Source organism: Patiria miniata, unplaced genomic scaffold (genome assembly GCF_015706575.1).
Source record: "Patiria miniata isolate m_02_andy unplaced genomic scaffold, ASM1570657v1 HiC_scaffold_10, whole genome shotgun sequence".
Lineage (NCBI taxonomy): Eukaryota > Metazoa > Echinodermata > Asteroidea > Valvatida > Asterinidae > Patiria > Patiria miniata.
The window spans coordinates 10,103,585-10,118,088 of NW_024037048.1; the positions used below are offsets into that span (position 1 = coordinate 10,103,585).

At 40.8% G+C, this 14,504-nt stretch overlaps 1 protein-coding gene across 2 annotated transcripts in view; it reads left to right on the plus strand.

The window, feature by feature from the left end:
- LOC119737621 (integrator complex subunit 3-like) overlaps positions 1 to 10,083 on the plus strand; it is a 47,710-nt gene extending 37,627 nt beyond the window's left edge. For both annotated transcript variants that reach the window (XM_038212089.1, XM_038212096.1), the window contains exons 28-32: positions 2,666 to 2,836; positions 4,110 to 4,204; positions 6,389 to 6,461; positions 7,434 to 7,587; positions 8,857 to 10,083. In XM_038212089.1, coding sequence (XP_038068017.1) covers positions 2,666 to 2,836; positions 4,110 to 4,204; positions 6,389 to 6,461; positions 7,434 to 7,587; positions 8,857 to 8,940 — 577 coding nt within the window. In that variant the 3' untranslated portion in view covers positions 8,941 to 10,083. The remainder of the gene's footprint in view (positions 1 to 2,665; positions 2,837 to 4,109; positions 4,205 to 6,388; positions 6,462 to 7,433; positions 7,588 to 8,856) is intronic.
- Positions 10,084 to 14,504: the final 4,421 nt, after the last annotated feature.

Below are 14,504 nucleotides of genomic sequence, written 5' to 3' on the forward strand. Positions count from 1 at the left end.
TAACTGTGTTGGTATATCTCAGCTGTTGAAGATTGAATTTACCCCAAGAAAAGTATTCCGGACTCTGTCTGTTACAAGAAGAAGGGGGAAAAACCCTGAAATACTCAGCAGTCTCTTCGAGATCGTCTGTCATGTCTGTGCTGTTCCATTGTAATCGGTCAAAGGGGCATTAAAGGGAATATACATCATTTGCTTTTGCTGTTATTTTCAGAAATGGATGGAATTGGTGGGTTGGAAATATATAGCAAATATAGTTACACTGACTTTTTTAAGGTTTTGGGCTCGAAAATGCTATAAAAACCAAGAAAAACAATCATTTTCCTGTAGTCTGGTTCCCTGACTCCATTTAAGAAGAAACAGAGCAGTTTACATATATTGGGGAATTGTAAGGTCAGGGAACCAGTCTAGCTGGCTTGTACCCGTTCATAGGTGTGTAATCGATTGCAAACAAGTACGATGGTCAACTGGGGCCAGTAGTTGAAAAAAAGCCAGTTTTTTCCAACGCTGGTCGGCCGATCAGCATTGGAAATTGATACAAAAATACCACTTTTCTTGAAAATGACAGTATACCAGGTGCCATGATTTTTCAGGATGCTTTACACTGTCATTCACTAACAGTCCAGCAAGGTATTTCAAAATGATTTGGTAGTTTTATTTTTTGATATTTGCAAATGTTGTATTTTCCCTTTAAGGCCTGAAATTCCCAAAAGTTTAATGTTTTGGACGGTTTATTTATCCTATTTCAAAGCTCTGAGTGAAATGACACTAACCTACGTCTTACCCTTGCTGTTGAAAACTCCTGAGCTGAGAGACCATTGACCTAAAATATCTGCTTCATTTGAAGCATTATTTTATTCTTAGTGTGTAGGATATATTGAATAGTCATTCAATATTTAAAAATTGAACTTTGGGGTGGGTGGGTGAGTCAAAACAATTGTTAAAAAATTCCAAATTTTTAAACATTGACTATTCTGAATCGCCCCTTACATATAACCAAGTTTCATTTGCAACCATCTCCCGTTGAAGATCGATTCTTGTTTGTTTTTTTTTGTTTTTATTAATAATTGCTAGATCTGGCTATTAGAATAACATGCAGGCATGCAACTTTTCCTCGGATCAGCTGATTTCCTTTTTTCTCACTTCAAACTTATGCCATTACAAATTGAAAAACACTGTACAAAGTCTTGTAAAGATTGGAGTTTCCTCTTTTTGTTTGTTACTTCTAAGTTGCATGCCTGAACGTGACATCCACCACATTGTTTACTGTTAGAAAGTTCTTTTTCTGCTCAATCTATTGATATTAAATCCTCACAGCCTGCTTTTTTTTACCTTACCAGTTCACACTTTGTCAGATCAGCACCCGATTTCACGAAGTGCTGCGACGCGTCGCAACTCAAGTTACGACGTGTAACACGTCGCAACTCTCGACGCGTCGTATCTTCCATTTCACTAAAGTGGCGATGTGTTGAACGCGTCGTAAGTTCCTTGACAACGGCTTAAAACACGTCGCAAGTTACGACGTGTCTAGTGGACATCGCAAAATAAGAAGAGTAATTCTAAGCCAGTTTTATGCCACAAACATTACATTAACGAGATTATAATACCGAGGCAATGTGTGTAAAGTTGTAAGTAGAAAATTCATTGAATAATTATGAATTAGACCGGAATATTTAGAGTTGAAATTTCAAAGTAGCTATACAGTCCAATGAGAGCTTGTTTTCCTTCAAAATTGCATCGCACGGCCGCCATTTTGTTTTAAGTTTTAACAAATTTTGAGCTGAGATCCGACGACTGTTTGTTGAATATCAGACGACTATTTACTGTACGCTTACTAAAGACATAAAACAGTCACCGAGTTATGCTATAATACACCTACGAAATGGATCGCAGGACGCGTCGCGGCGACGCATCGTAGAGATACGACGCGTCGCATCGCTGCGATGCATCGTAAGTTACGAAGAGTTTCGTGAAATCGGGTGCAGCTCACATATTTTATAGATGCAAGTGAACGTTACGAATTGAGTTAACTTATTGAGCTAGAACCTTTCACAGCTTGGTCCTATTCGGACACACTCACAGTGTCTAGTTCTGCATATCACATGATATATCACATGACATACATGTATTCACATGGCATATCACATGACATTGGCGCTAGGATCTTGGCACTGCATTACGCCACAAGCTGTTGCAAGGGTCAAGAACAGCAAACTGCACTTTTTGACTACTTTTGCGACCTTAATGTGATGGCCGGTACAACTTTCGAGCAAAAGCAAACGCAAGACATCATGACAGGTTTTAATGCTGCAAATTCGCAAGAGTGGAACACAGTTCAACTCTGGTGAAGGAAAGATTTCCACATACGAAGTTCACTAATTTTCCTCTGTATTGACTAACAAGCCCACAGATAGCAATTTCATGTCATCAAAGTCAATTTGAGCAGTGAGAAAATAACAAGAATTTTCTTAGAAAACACTTAGAATTTTTCAGTCCAATCTCATAGGGTTTGTACACAGGGTGTTGAGTGAACTTCGTATATGGAAATCTTTCCCTGGTGAATTTTACAGCAAATGTCTCGTGACGTTTTATTCGCATTCCATGAACAAACTCAATAATTCCATGGACAAAGTTTAAGAGATCTGCTGTTCGTTTGTCTTCTCTTCAGAATATCCCTTGATCTGTTGAAACCGTTGATGTTGCGGCCGTGTAAAGACGGCGATAGGTTCGTGTCCTCCATCCTGAGCTACTGGGCCGTTCAGGATGAGCAGCATCTCGCCGACTTCATCAAGACGTTACTAGTCCGAGCTACAACCTCTGCCAAGAGATTACGACAAAGGTGAAGATTTGTCGTCTTTGTGTTCCTTAAAACGGGAGCTGATGACACACAGCTGAGTTGCAAAATCAAACAAAGATGCAGCTTCAATTTTGCGGGTTTTTTTGGTGGTTTTGTTTAATACGGCATGTCCCAATAAACATTGTGCGTGAAGAAGTCGCTGATTTGCTCAAAAGGTGGCCATACTAGCTTATCAAATGTTATATTATTTTAAAGCCTATGGTCTTGTTTATAAGTGGTGAAAATATCAAGAAAATCCATCAATGCAAACCAGAGATATCGTTGATTTTGTACGGCTATTTTATTTTCCTCCTGCACAATTAGAATCCTGTAGTTAAGCATGTTAACAAAGAACATCAAAAGGGTCTGTACAACATTGACGCTCGAGTAATTTGCAATTAGAGCAGTTATCACATGCTTTTGAATAATCTTCTTCGATGAACAATCAAATAAACACCCTCTAGCTATGCTGTTTCTTCTTTTATTTATTTACAAATGAAATATTTTTACATAAAGGCCATGCAATATTTCAAACACTGCGTAACACATATCAAACCCAATAATGTACCAGCAAATTTATACCAAGTGTGGAAATTACATTATGCATGTCCAAAAATACATAGCCTTACCAAATCAAAGATATCTCTGGTTTGCATCATTGGATTTTCTTGATTTTTTCACCAATTAAAAACAAGACCATAGGCTTGAAAATGCTATGAAATTTGATTAGCTAGCCTGACCAATATTGAGAAAATCAGCGATTTCTTCATGCACAATGTTTATTGGGACACGCTGTATAGTCGCGTTTGCTGTATCTTCTGATGGGTCAATTTGTGGTAAAAAGTCAACTTTGCAATGGACAATAAAGCCCTTTTCACACTGGAGCCTCTCAACCCAGGTTGAACTCAACCCTGGGTGAACCCAGTGCTGCCCCGGGTAGAGTGTTTGATTTTTCAACCCTGCATTCAACCCCGCATAGTTTCACACTTGTTTCGTGCAAAAGAAGCATACCTCAGTAACTGCTGTTTTGAACTCTGGCGAGAGTTTCAACCCGGGGTAAAAATCTCAACCCTGGTGTGGAGCAGGGTTGAGTTCAACCCGGGGCAAAATCAACCTCAGGGTTGACGCAGGGTTGAACATTTTGAAGTGTGAAATGCTGCATGCTTTCAACCCCGCGTCAACCCTGAGATTTGTCTAGTCTGAATAGGCCTTAAGAAAAAAACGTTTTTTGGGGGGCAAATTTTGTTTCCAATTCACTTCATCTGTTTGATTTCAGACAAACAAGCAAGCCCTCCAACATCCCTTCACCTGACCAGATTCTTGGACACCTAGAAGCGCTGCGGCAGACATCCGCCATTAGACAATCCATGTGTGAGTCATTATTATTGATTATGCTAATAAATATGCCAATTAAAAAAAAAATGAATTAACCCTTTCCTTACCATGGGCGACTTTTGTCGACAAGAACTAACCCCCTGCTGATTCCCATGGGCGACTTTAGTCGACCAGGAAACCACACGCAGAACACCCTCAACACAGATATATTTACTACTTTTCAGAAAGGCAGTATGTTGATATGTTTGGCCGCCCATACATCAACCATATACCAGCTGAAAGAGTGTTTTCGGATTGTTCTTATGGTGTAGTTTATTCACAGTGTTACCATTACAAAAAATTGAGAAAAGTGCTTCAGAAGTATCCACGCACAATTTGAGGTATGGAGTGCCATTTGGTCATGTGGTGAAATGGCTTGCAGTTTGATAAATGGAACCAGATGAACAAAAAGGCATAACTTTCCTATATTTGCACATATTTGCACAAGGAACAAACTTTACACACAACACCTACGATTCTAACCACTCTTTGGCAGAGAAAATCTGGGTTGAAAAAAGGGAGTTTTCCACTTGTGGTCATTTTGTTCACGCTCTAGTGATATCCGCATGACTGAGCAAACAATTTCGTTCTGGGGAGAGCCAAGTCAATAAACAATGTGGTAATGAAAGGGTTAACCCTAACTTCCTAGGCCTTTTTGCTAGGATGTAGCCTCAATCCTGCAAAATTCTCCAATTGGCACCATGGAAAAATAGCATATAGCCTCAATCCTGCAAATTCCTCCATTATTTCTTGAATATGGTCCATGGAGGGGTGACCACTGCCTGAATCCTGCAAAATCCTGCGGCAGTGACTGTCAATATGTTGAGGCTCGGGCAGTGACATCCTGGAGCAGTACGGAGGATTTCAAGCATATTCCAGGCCTAATTTGTGCATGGCTGGGCAAAAACAACACAAGGTCCGGCCCAAGACCTTGACAAAGTGCATCCTACGAAATCATTAACGCACTTTTACCATGTAACCTCAATCCTCAAAATTCCTCCACTTTGGCAAAGAGGGTTTTGAAGGATTCAGGGCGGTTAGGGTTAAACCTATTACAACTACATGTACATGTACAGTGTGAAACAACATCGCTAACAGGCTTTACGTAAGTGAATTCAATGAACACAGACAATTTTGACTTGTGACATCAAGCAAATAGGTTTGCTGATTACGATAGGGGCGAAAAACCACCAAAAAGCCCTTTTGGGCGACAACAAGGGGAAATCCTATCCAGCTCCTTATTAATATGGCAACCAAGTTTGTTAACTCCGTAGATCAGTACAGATTTAGATTTGTATAATCAGTGAAGACAGCAAAACAATACTTATTTGCAGAAATATTACTGACTGAACGTTTTACGTTGTTCAGATTTAAATGAGGTTAGAGAAGTCATGGTTCTCAACTGTGCATGCAGATTATTTCATATGATTGTACCGGTTACAGCAAAGCTTGAGGCATAATGTTCTTTTTCACTAAGTGAATCTTCATTCATAAATACCTCAGACAGTTTAGCTATTCCTATTGGTCGAGAGCCCGTCACGTGGCCGGTCTTAAACGGATGATAAAGACATGGCTGGCTGGTCTTAAACACTTTTCCAGTGTCACAATAACATGTGGACTCCTAAAAATCCAGTGCCTCTTATCGTTTCATTGGTTGAACGTTCACAATCCTCACGTAGGCATGCGCAACACTACCAGGGAGTCAGAATTGTATAGTTCTAAATTCAAAACGCAACGCGCCAGGTGCGTTCTGCGCGACATCGCGCAGAACATGATACGCGCGCGTCAATCTCCATAAAAGGGTTGTTTACATCTTACTCGCCAGCTGAACACTCCATTATTTTGCAAGAGGGATGTTTCAAAAAGCATAAAGTGAATTTGTTGAACAAAATCGGGATGTTTTGAACGAATTATATGATTTTTTCTTACCGAAAAGGTATTTATGAATGGGAATAAATATGTGCTCCGTCGGTATTTATCACTCTGTTTAAGACCACTTAGAGTCTGGGTGCTGATAATTACCCTCGCCTCCGGCTCGGGTAATTATTAGCACCCAGACTCTAAGTGGTCTTAAACAGAGTGATAAAAACCTCCAGAGCACACATTTATTCCCTTAGTGCCATGTCAGTGGATTGCCTCTTTTCATGAATTTGATTATATTGATTTACTTTCTTCGTCCAGTTTTCAGTCAGGAAGCCGTGTTACTCGGACTACAGACAATACAGAGCGCATGCACGGACGCCCAGAAAATGAAGTAAGTCACTCAACATAGGAAAGAGTTGCAGGACACCAGGGCAAATGTTAGTGTCCATAATGGTCTAGTTTCCTATACTGCTAGTCCATTAATGTGCAGATTACAGACAAGCACCTGTCTATTTTCTTTCAGGGTACCAGGGAAATACAATTGAGTAGATTTTTGAATGAGGCTTAACTTGTGCCAACAGTGAACCATTGAAACATCCCCGAGTGTTAGATGAATATTTGGACACCGTTTTTAATCTGGCTCCATGTTGTGTCCATGTCAGTCTAGTTTGCTGTACTGTTTTACTCATTAATGTACAAATGCAAACAGGTGCCTGCCTTTTTTTCTCCATGCCCAATTTTTTTGCCCTCATACATAATTAGTTCATTCATATTAGACTTTTTTTCAAATACTGCCCCCAATTTACCAAAATTAGTTAGTCCACATTTAGTTTACAATTGGTTACACATCCGTGAGCGGGTGCAATTCCCTGACATCTATAAATAGCTTTCTTTCGTCTGAAGAAGGGTCAGGGAACCAGACTACAAGAACAGCATTTTTTTCTTGGTTTTTCCAGCGTCTATGATCACAAAACTTTAAATAGGTCAGTGTTACAATATTTGCTATAAAATCCAAACCCCTCAGTTTCTGAAAATCACGGCAAAAGCAAATGTTGTATATTACCTTAAATGCTGCCAAGATTTAAGTGGCTAAAGTTAGAGCAACACTCGTTGCTTTGGAGGCCGCAAACCTGTAAATATCAGAAACATCTGTTCCTAGACCGGCGCCTACAAACATCGGGAGTCATCAATCATTCACTGCCGTTCCGTCACGGAAGACAAATTGCTAGAGTACGTGCTACATTGTGCGCCGATGCTTCACAACGAAATAAAAATAGGCGAGGTTTTTTTTTTTTTTGGTCATTAGCGCTGGGTGGGCAGAACACAACACTTATATCCTTCCCTTTTCTCCACCTCTTTTCAGATTTAGCGATCTGTTTGGGCTGATAGAGGATCTAGACGATATGACATCGCGGACGACACGGAGCAGAGTCACGCGGCGGTCACCAGGGTCATCGAGCCCTAAGAACCGGAAGGCACCGCAGAATGACGTGGAATCATCCTCAGAATCAGATCAGGTCAGGATTTTTTTGTTTTAATAACTCGGTGAATTTTTCTACTAGGATCGTATTCATTAGAACATAAAAATATCTGCTGAAACTTTGCAGACGTGCTTGCTGTTTTGGCATAGTTATTTCCGCAGCAGTTGTGTGGTTGTAAAAAAAAATGTGCACAATCCTGGTAATTTATTATGAAAAAGTGGAAATTTGGTTCTAGATTTTTACAGGCTTGTAGAGAAAAATGATTTTGTTCATAACAAAGTAGCTGGCTATTCAATCTGAATCCACAGAAATTGTTTGGAATAGGGATCGTTCGGAATAGCAATTTTAAGCTGCCGGTGCTCCGGTACTCACTTTTGAATAAATAGCGCCCTTCATAACTTCACCCTGCACGCCCTGGTAGTTATTAAAAGACGACTTTGAACACGTGCCGACTTTTGAATAATGAAATTACACAGTTTTTGAGCTTACTACCTACAGCAGTGGGTGGCTTTCCCCTTCTATTCCTTGGTGAAATAACAGCAACTTGTCGCTCTTCTGTTGACATTTTCAGCACCAATGTTCAGTAAATTTTGTAATCAAAAGTCGGGAGCCAAGCACAATGTTCAGTATTGCGGTGTTCGTTATGGCGGTGTTCAGTATCCGCTCCAATCACAAGAACCCCCTCACCGGCAAAGAAAGTACAGTTGGGGGTGACCGACCGACGCCATCTTACCTGACTGCAGTTTTGCTGCGACGCGCGGCTGTACCACTGCGTGTACATACATGTGGTACAAATCCCCTGGTGCACGTGCGTCACACACAAGGAACGTTGCTCGTCAACCAGCTAATTCCCGCCCATGGGATGTTGTTGCTAGGTACAAGGGCGCCCTCTTCCGTTGGCATATGGAGCCCATAGCGACGTTCCACTGTACCATAATTTTTTCTAATTTCTTCAGGGTGGGTAGATATTTAGGAAACAAAGTGAATAAACAAACAAACATGTAAACAACAACAGAAAGGAGTAAATACAAGAAGTTTAGTAAATATTGAAGTCGATCTTGGCAAGTTAACCTCACCTAACCCATTGTTTCACTAAACTCTTGAAAAAAAAAAACTAGTTCTTGTCAAACCAACGAGTTAAACGCATAACAGCCGGCAACACTTGACGAGACATTAGTCAATATATACATCGGTGCGTCGTCCCTTAGGAAAGACGCTTAGGGAAATCAAAGATGTCAGTTCTGATAAACCTGATTTCTTTCTATTCTTCTTGATTTTTTTTTTCTTGTGGTTTCTTGTTCCCAGGACGACGATATCTCAAGCAGCAAACCTAAACCAGCGAAGAAGAGGAAAAAGTCCAACGCCCTAGGGGGATCTGACAGTGATTGAGATGCAACAAGCCCGACGTCATCACAAAAGATTATTTTTTTAATGCGGATTTATCGACAACAGATGACATAAGTCACCGCGACGTACTCCGGAAAGAATTCCCCAAAAGAAAAAACACGACCGTTCCCCAAAAGGAAAAGACAAACTGTTCGCAGACTCGTTTCTGATCTGTCAGACAGAATGAAGATGGAAAGTTTTACGGCAATTGTTCCCGACATCCTCTGTCAACCGTCAATAAATCTTTTGTCGAAAGTTTAGAGCGTCTCTCTTCGGCTCTGCGGATGTCTCATTCGTGAATTTCTTGTTACCTAATTTCCTGCTTTCGTTTTTTTTTTTTCAAAGTGACCACCCATGATTTTTCTTTCTCAACTTTTTTGTTTGGAGTAATGACATATTCCAAACAATTAAATGAATTTGAAATCATTTTAGAATTTAACAGGATTTTCCAGTCTACATCAGTAAAACCATTTTTTTGTTTTGTCGGTTCTTTTCCCCATCAATACGAATATATTCCTCTTTCTCGTATCAGGATCAGTGAAATGTAACATGACGGTTACACTTCTTCCAAATGTTCATACTAAAAAGAAAGTGACTACAATTTTATACTGAAAAAAAAAAGGATTTTATCGTCAATTTTGGAAGATGCCTTTTTTTAGGCAGTATTGTCAACTTTTTGGAGGACTAAAATAATAGGCTTGTTCTACCTTCTTGGAATTGGGTAGAACTTATGGTCATTTTGTATACATAAATAAAATGAATTTTGTACATTGTGTATAAATGTATATTTGTCGGTTAAGGAAAGAAAACTTCATGTGTTTATGCAATGGGAGACATTCTCCTATGTACAGTGTACATCTTTCGCCACAGTTGGTGTTGACATGAATAAGTTGTTACAAAAAAAAATCATACCTTTTTTGGTGAGAATTTGAACTTTCTTAAACCCGAACCTCCTGGGTCGTTTTGCTTGGAAACTTTTCTAAAACCTTCCAAAATTTAACAAACGTGGCAGTTTTTGTGCGCTTAAACAAAATTGGTATCAAAATCAGATAAGGAAGGGTTGGGTTTAAGAACTTTAAAAAAAAAGTTGACCATGAACTACTTTTTAATGAAAACGGAAATAAAACTTTTCATCTTAACCCAGAATTTTTGATTCTATATGTATTAGGTTTTAATCTTGGCTGTGATTTCGTATTTACTTTATTGGGGGAGAAATTGTTTTATGTCCTTATAGGGAATATACAACATTTGCAAACATCAAAAGCAAAACTTTCAAATTATTGCGAAATACCTTACTGGACTGTTAGTGATTGACAGTCTAAAGCATCCTGTGAAATCATGGCACCTGGTGTGCTGTCACTTTAAAGAAAAGTAGTATTTTTGTATCAATTTCCAACGATGGTCGGCTGACCGGCGTTGGAAAAAATGGCTTTTTTTTTTCAAATAGTGCCCCAGTTTAGCATATTTAGTTAGTTCGCATTTGTTTGCAATCGATTACCCAAGTATGACTGGTTCCCTGACCTTACAATTCCCCATCGTCAATAAATTGCTCCATTACATCTTAAGTGGGCCAGGGAACCAGACTACAGGAACATGATTGTTTTTCTTGGTTTTTCCAGCATCTACGAACACAAAACTTCTAACAAGTCAGTGTAACAATATTTGCTATAAGATACCAACCCCCCAAATCCACCAATTTCTGAAAATTACAGCAAATAGCAAATGTGGTATATTCCCTTTAAAATGTTTCATTTAGAAAACAATCTTAGATATTTGAATGCTTGTTTCAACCGTGGATCACGTTCCTAATTTGCATGACAAAGACCTGTGCTTTTTAACTTGCCCCGTTCAACTAGAATGATGAATGAAGTACCCATTCGTCAATGTGTTCACAATGTTGCCGTTCCCATAGAGACGTGTCTTTCAAGACAGTCTTAACTACATCTATGTGACAGGATGTATGAATTCATGTTGTCTGAATGTTCCAATTTTTTACCATAATATGTGACTTGAGACCGAAACATTTCCTACACAATCATGACAATGTCATTAAATGCCGGTTCGTTCTAACGCGCATGTAATCGGGCAATGAAAACAACTTCGACCAATCATGGCGTCAGAATTCGCTAGTCACCGCGGCGTGACTCATGAGGACTCACGACCAATCAAAAAGCTCGTTGTAAGGCTTTAACAGGTATGGTTATGTATCGAGTTTCGTGGATGGTCACCAGTTTGCTATATGTAATCGGGCAGTGAAAATCTTCGACCAATCAGGCCTTGGAATTCGCTAGTCACCGCGTGACTTACGACAACTGACTCACGACCAATCAAAAAGCTCGTTTCAAGGCCTTAACAGGTATCGGCTATGTTTCGAGTTTTGTGAATGGCCACAAGTCGGGGACAGGAAATTCTGGGGTGACTTTTTGATTGTTTTGCTGCATGCGTTGAGTTTGGTTGGTAAGTTTCCTTGCAGATTTTCCCGCAAATAAGTGTAAAGAGGTTATTGATATGTAGGCCAAAAGAGGGTTTTTTTCATGCATGTTCTTTTTGTATTCTTGTGCCGTTCCTGTTTCAGTTTTGGAGTCGAATGTTTCGAACGTAAACAAATATTTTGTATTGGAAAGGAGGCTTCCGAATCGGAGTCAGGCTAGGACTGGTACTAGTCCGCTCTGATATTTGTTTTCGAATTTGATCGCGGGTTACCAGCGGCCCATATCAGCACCTCGCCAACAAGCCAAATTAACGGGACTTCCTTGAGACGAGGCTACGGGACCGTCTGGCCCGCTATCTGGAGCGACAGAGCAAGTGACGCTGGGCGTTAACGACTAGTCTCGTATCGAGGGCACTGATAGTGCCACCGGCTAAGAAGGCCACTCCCTGAAACCCAGGGACGCGAACGGGAGGGTGCGCCCTTCGAGATTACGTGTAGCCCGTGGTATCGTGAACGGCAGTGACACATCATGCATGCGATGATGCAGTGATCAAGGCGAAACTTACAAAGAAATACAAAGTTGTGCCAATACTCAACTGCATTATATATTTGCCGATGAAATATCGTCTCTGTGTGAAGTTAAGGTCTTTAAAGCATATTCTGTCTATTGTCTGAACATCTGGAAATCCAAAGGCATCTTGAACAAGCAATGTTTTCTTTGGAACACTTTTTTACAAAAATTACTGAAACAGTGTAAAGTAGTGTAGCCTATGATACTCTATTTTAAACCTCAATTTTACCTCACATATTCAATTGGGTGATGTGGTCCAATGGTTACGGTGTTCGACTCGTGTGTCGTGGTACATGGGTTCGAATCCTGACCGTGGGAACATGGTGCTTGTGCTCTTGAGCAAGGCACTTTACCATTATTGCTTCGTCTTTTTCTTCGGATGGGACGTTAAGCCGAAGGTCCCGTGTGTTGTGTAATGCACGTTAAAGAACTCAGAAACACATCGCTAAGAGAAGGGGTTTGCCCCGGTGTTTCTGGTAGTGGCTGCAATATGCGCCGCAGCACCTTGTAAACCCTTATAAGGTGCTACATAATGGGTCTCATATTTCTCATAGACTTCATAATTTCCAGCGCCTTGAGTACCTTTTGGTAGATAACGTGCGCTATATAAGACTCCTCCGGTATTAATTTTGCTTTTTTTCTTCCAAAAAAACCCTTCGACTTGGTACGATTGTGATCAAAACGCCTCACACTTTTTACTTTTCTGCCGCATCATGTTCAAAACCCAGACAGCGGCTGTTCACGATTTCAGTCACCAGATCCCGCCACCTGTTGTCCATTAATTGCCCGTAAATGGCCGTCGAGCGCACCCCGCCCATTTCTTGCTCCTGAGCCTGTCGGCGGGTTCAAGTTTGGTCAAATAAATTGGTGCTGATATGGCGGGGGTTACACCGGGCATCATTCAGCGGGGGTCTTTAGTGGGCGGGACGGGCCACATCCCCCTTAATCTATCGTCTTGAAGACGGTCGTCTTGTCCTACTTGACTAAGTTACAGCTCCGTGATTATGTCCATAACTACTACCGAGTAAAAAGAATGGAGCAAAATTCGGAATTAATATACAGGATGACCCCCAAAAAATGCATCTCTGAAACATTTGCCTTTTTTTCAAACTTGATCTGTGATTTGTTATGTTTTGGATATCAGATTAAAGCTGAGAGCTTTTTCTTTCAAATACTGAAAAAAAAACACATTAAAACAGTACATTGGGTTGATGACAAAATGCCTATTACAATGTATGTAACACAACTCATTTTTTTCTCCATTCCAATGGCATTTCCATTTTACACTGTACCTATTTGTGCATGAAATGCATTTTGCGCATTGTGTCCTAATCCATTTCCCTCAATATGCCCTTGTTTTCGATTGTCCATCTGTTTCTGTGAAGTCTGCACAAATTGTGTCTTCCTCTACAAGAAAGATTGTGTTCTACCCTGAACGCTTCTGCCTCCAATTCCTCCCCATACTCTCTCACGTCTTAATTCCGGTTCTCCTTTTTAATGTTTTGCTAGCCCATGCGTTCGGTGCCCCCCCCCCCCACTCTGTCTGTCTTTAATAACCTCCCTCACCCCACCCCGCTTCCCCACCCTGCCTTCAGTCGCTAGTCTGTCCTCCCAATGACTTCCCCCCAATTGCCGTTCCATTCACTGATCGGATGTCGCTAACTGATGAATTAATCCCCAGATTAAGGCTGAGCTGGCTGGACGGCCGTAGATTTTCTGCCACGAGGGAGCGGCGCGTGGCGGTGCCTCACCCCGCCGCGTTTGGCTGCGACCGCCCCGTTGGCTTCCTAACAAATTTGCCCTTGGAAATTTTATCAGTGAGAAATTGGCGGAATCTTAACTAAGTGATAATGTGCATGCATAATGCTTACAATAGGCCTATATCCGCATTTCAGGCAGTGTAATTTGTTTTAAGAAAATTTCAGTTTCTATTCAAAGAGTTCTACTACGGTGCGATTTTTTTTAAATTTAATTTGTCAGAAATAACCGTTATTCTTTACAAGTTTACACACTTTTACACTTTAAATTCTCCTGCTTTGAAACTTATTGGTTGCTTGACAAAGTTGCTTATAAAACAAGGCTTGCTCAACAACTTTATACAAAGGGTGCATGGAAGAACGATTCTATACCGTTTGTAGGCATTTCAAACTACATTTTTACTTTTTTTCAGGATAAGAAAGGCATATGCATTGTGTGTGCAAAGGCATACGTGTTTCTGCGGTTTTTCCTCAGTAAAGCCAATATAGCTTATAAGTTGATGCCATATCAGGGCGTTCCCCCTCCCTAGTCACCCGATGACTCGGTCATCCAGCGGCCCACCAGGCCAGTCTCTCTACCGTCCCGAGCCTCCCAACACGGCATTGTGCTAACGTCATTCCCCGCTCGACAAAACGGACCGGAAGACCGGGGGCTTTTGTGTTCCAATCCCAATACTTCGTCTCAAATCGAGTGTGACAGTCAACTTTTGTCTGATTTGTCATCCAGATAACACTGATTGCTTTTGTTTTAAGCCCGGTGGCCCTCAGGGTAATCTAGATCCAGGGATACGTGTGGATGACACACCGG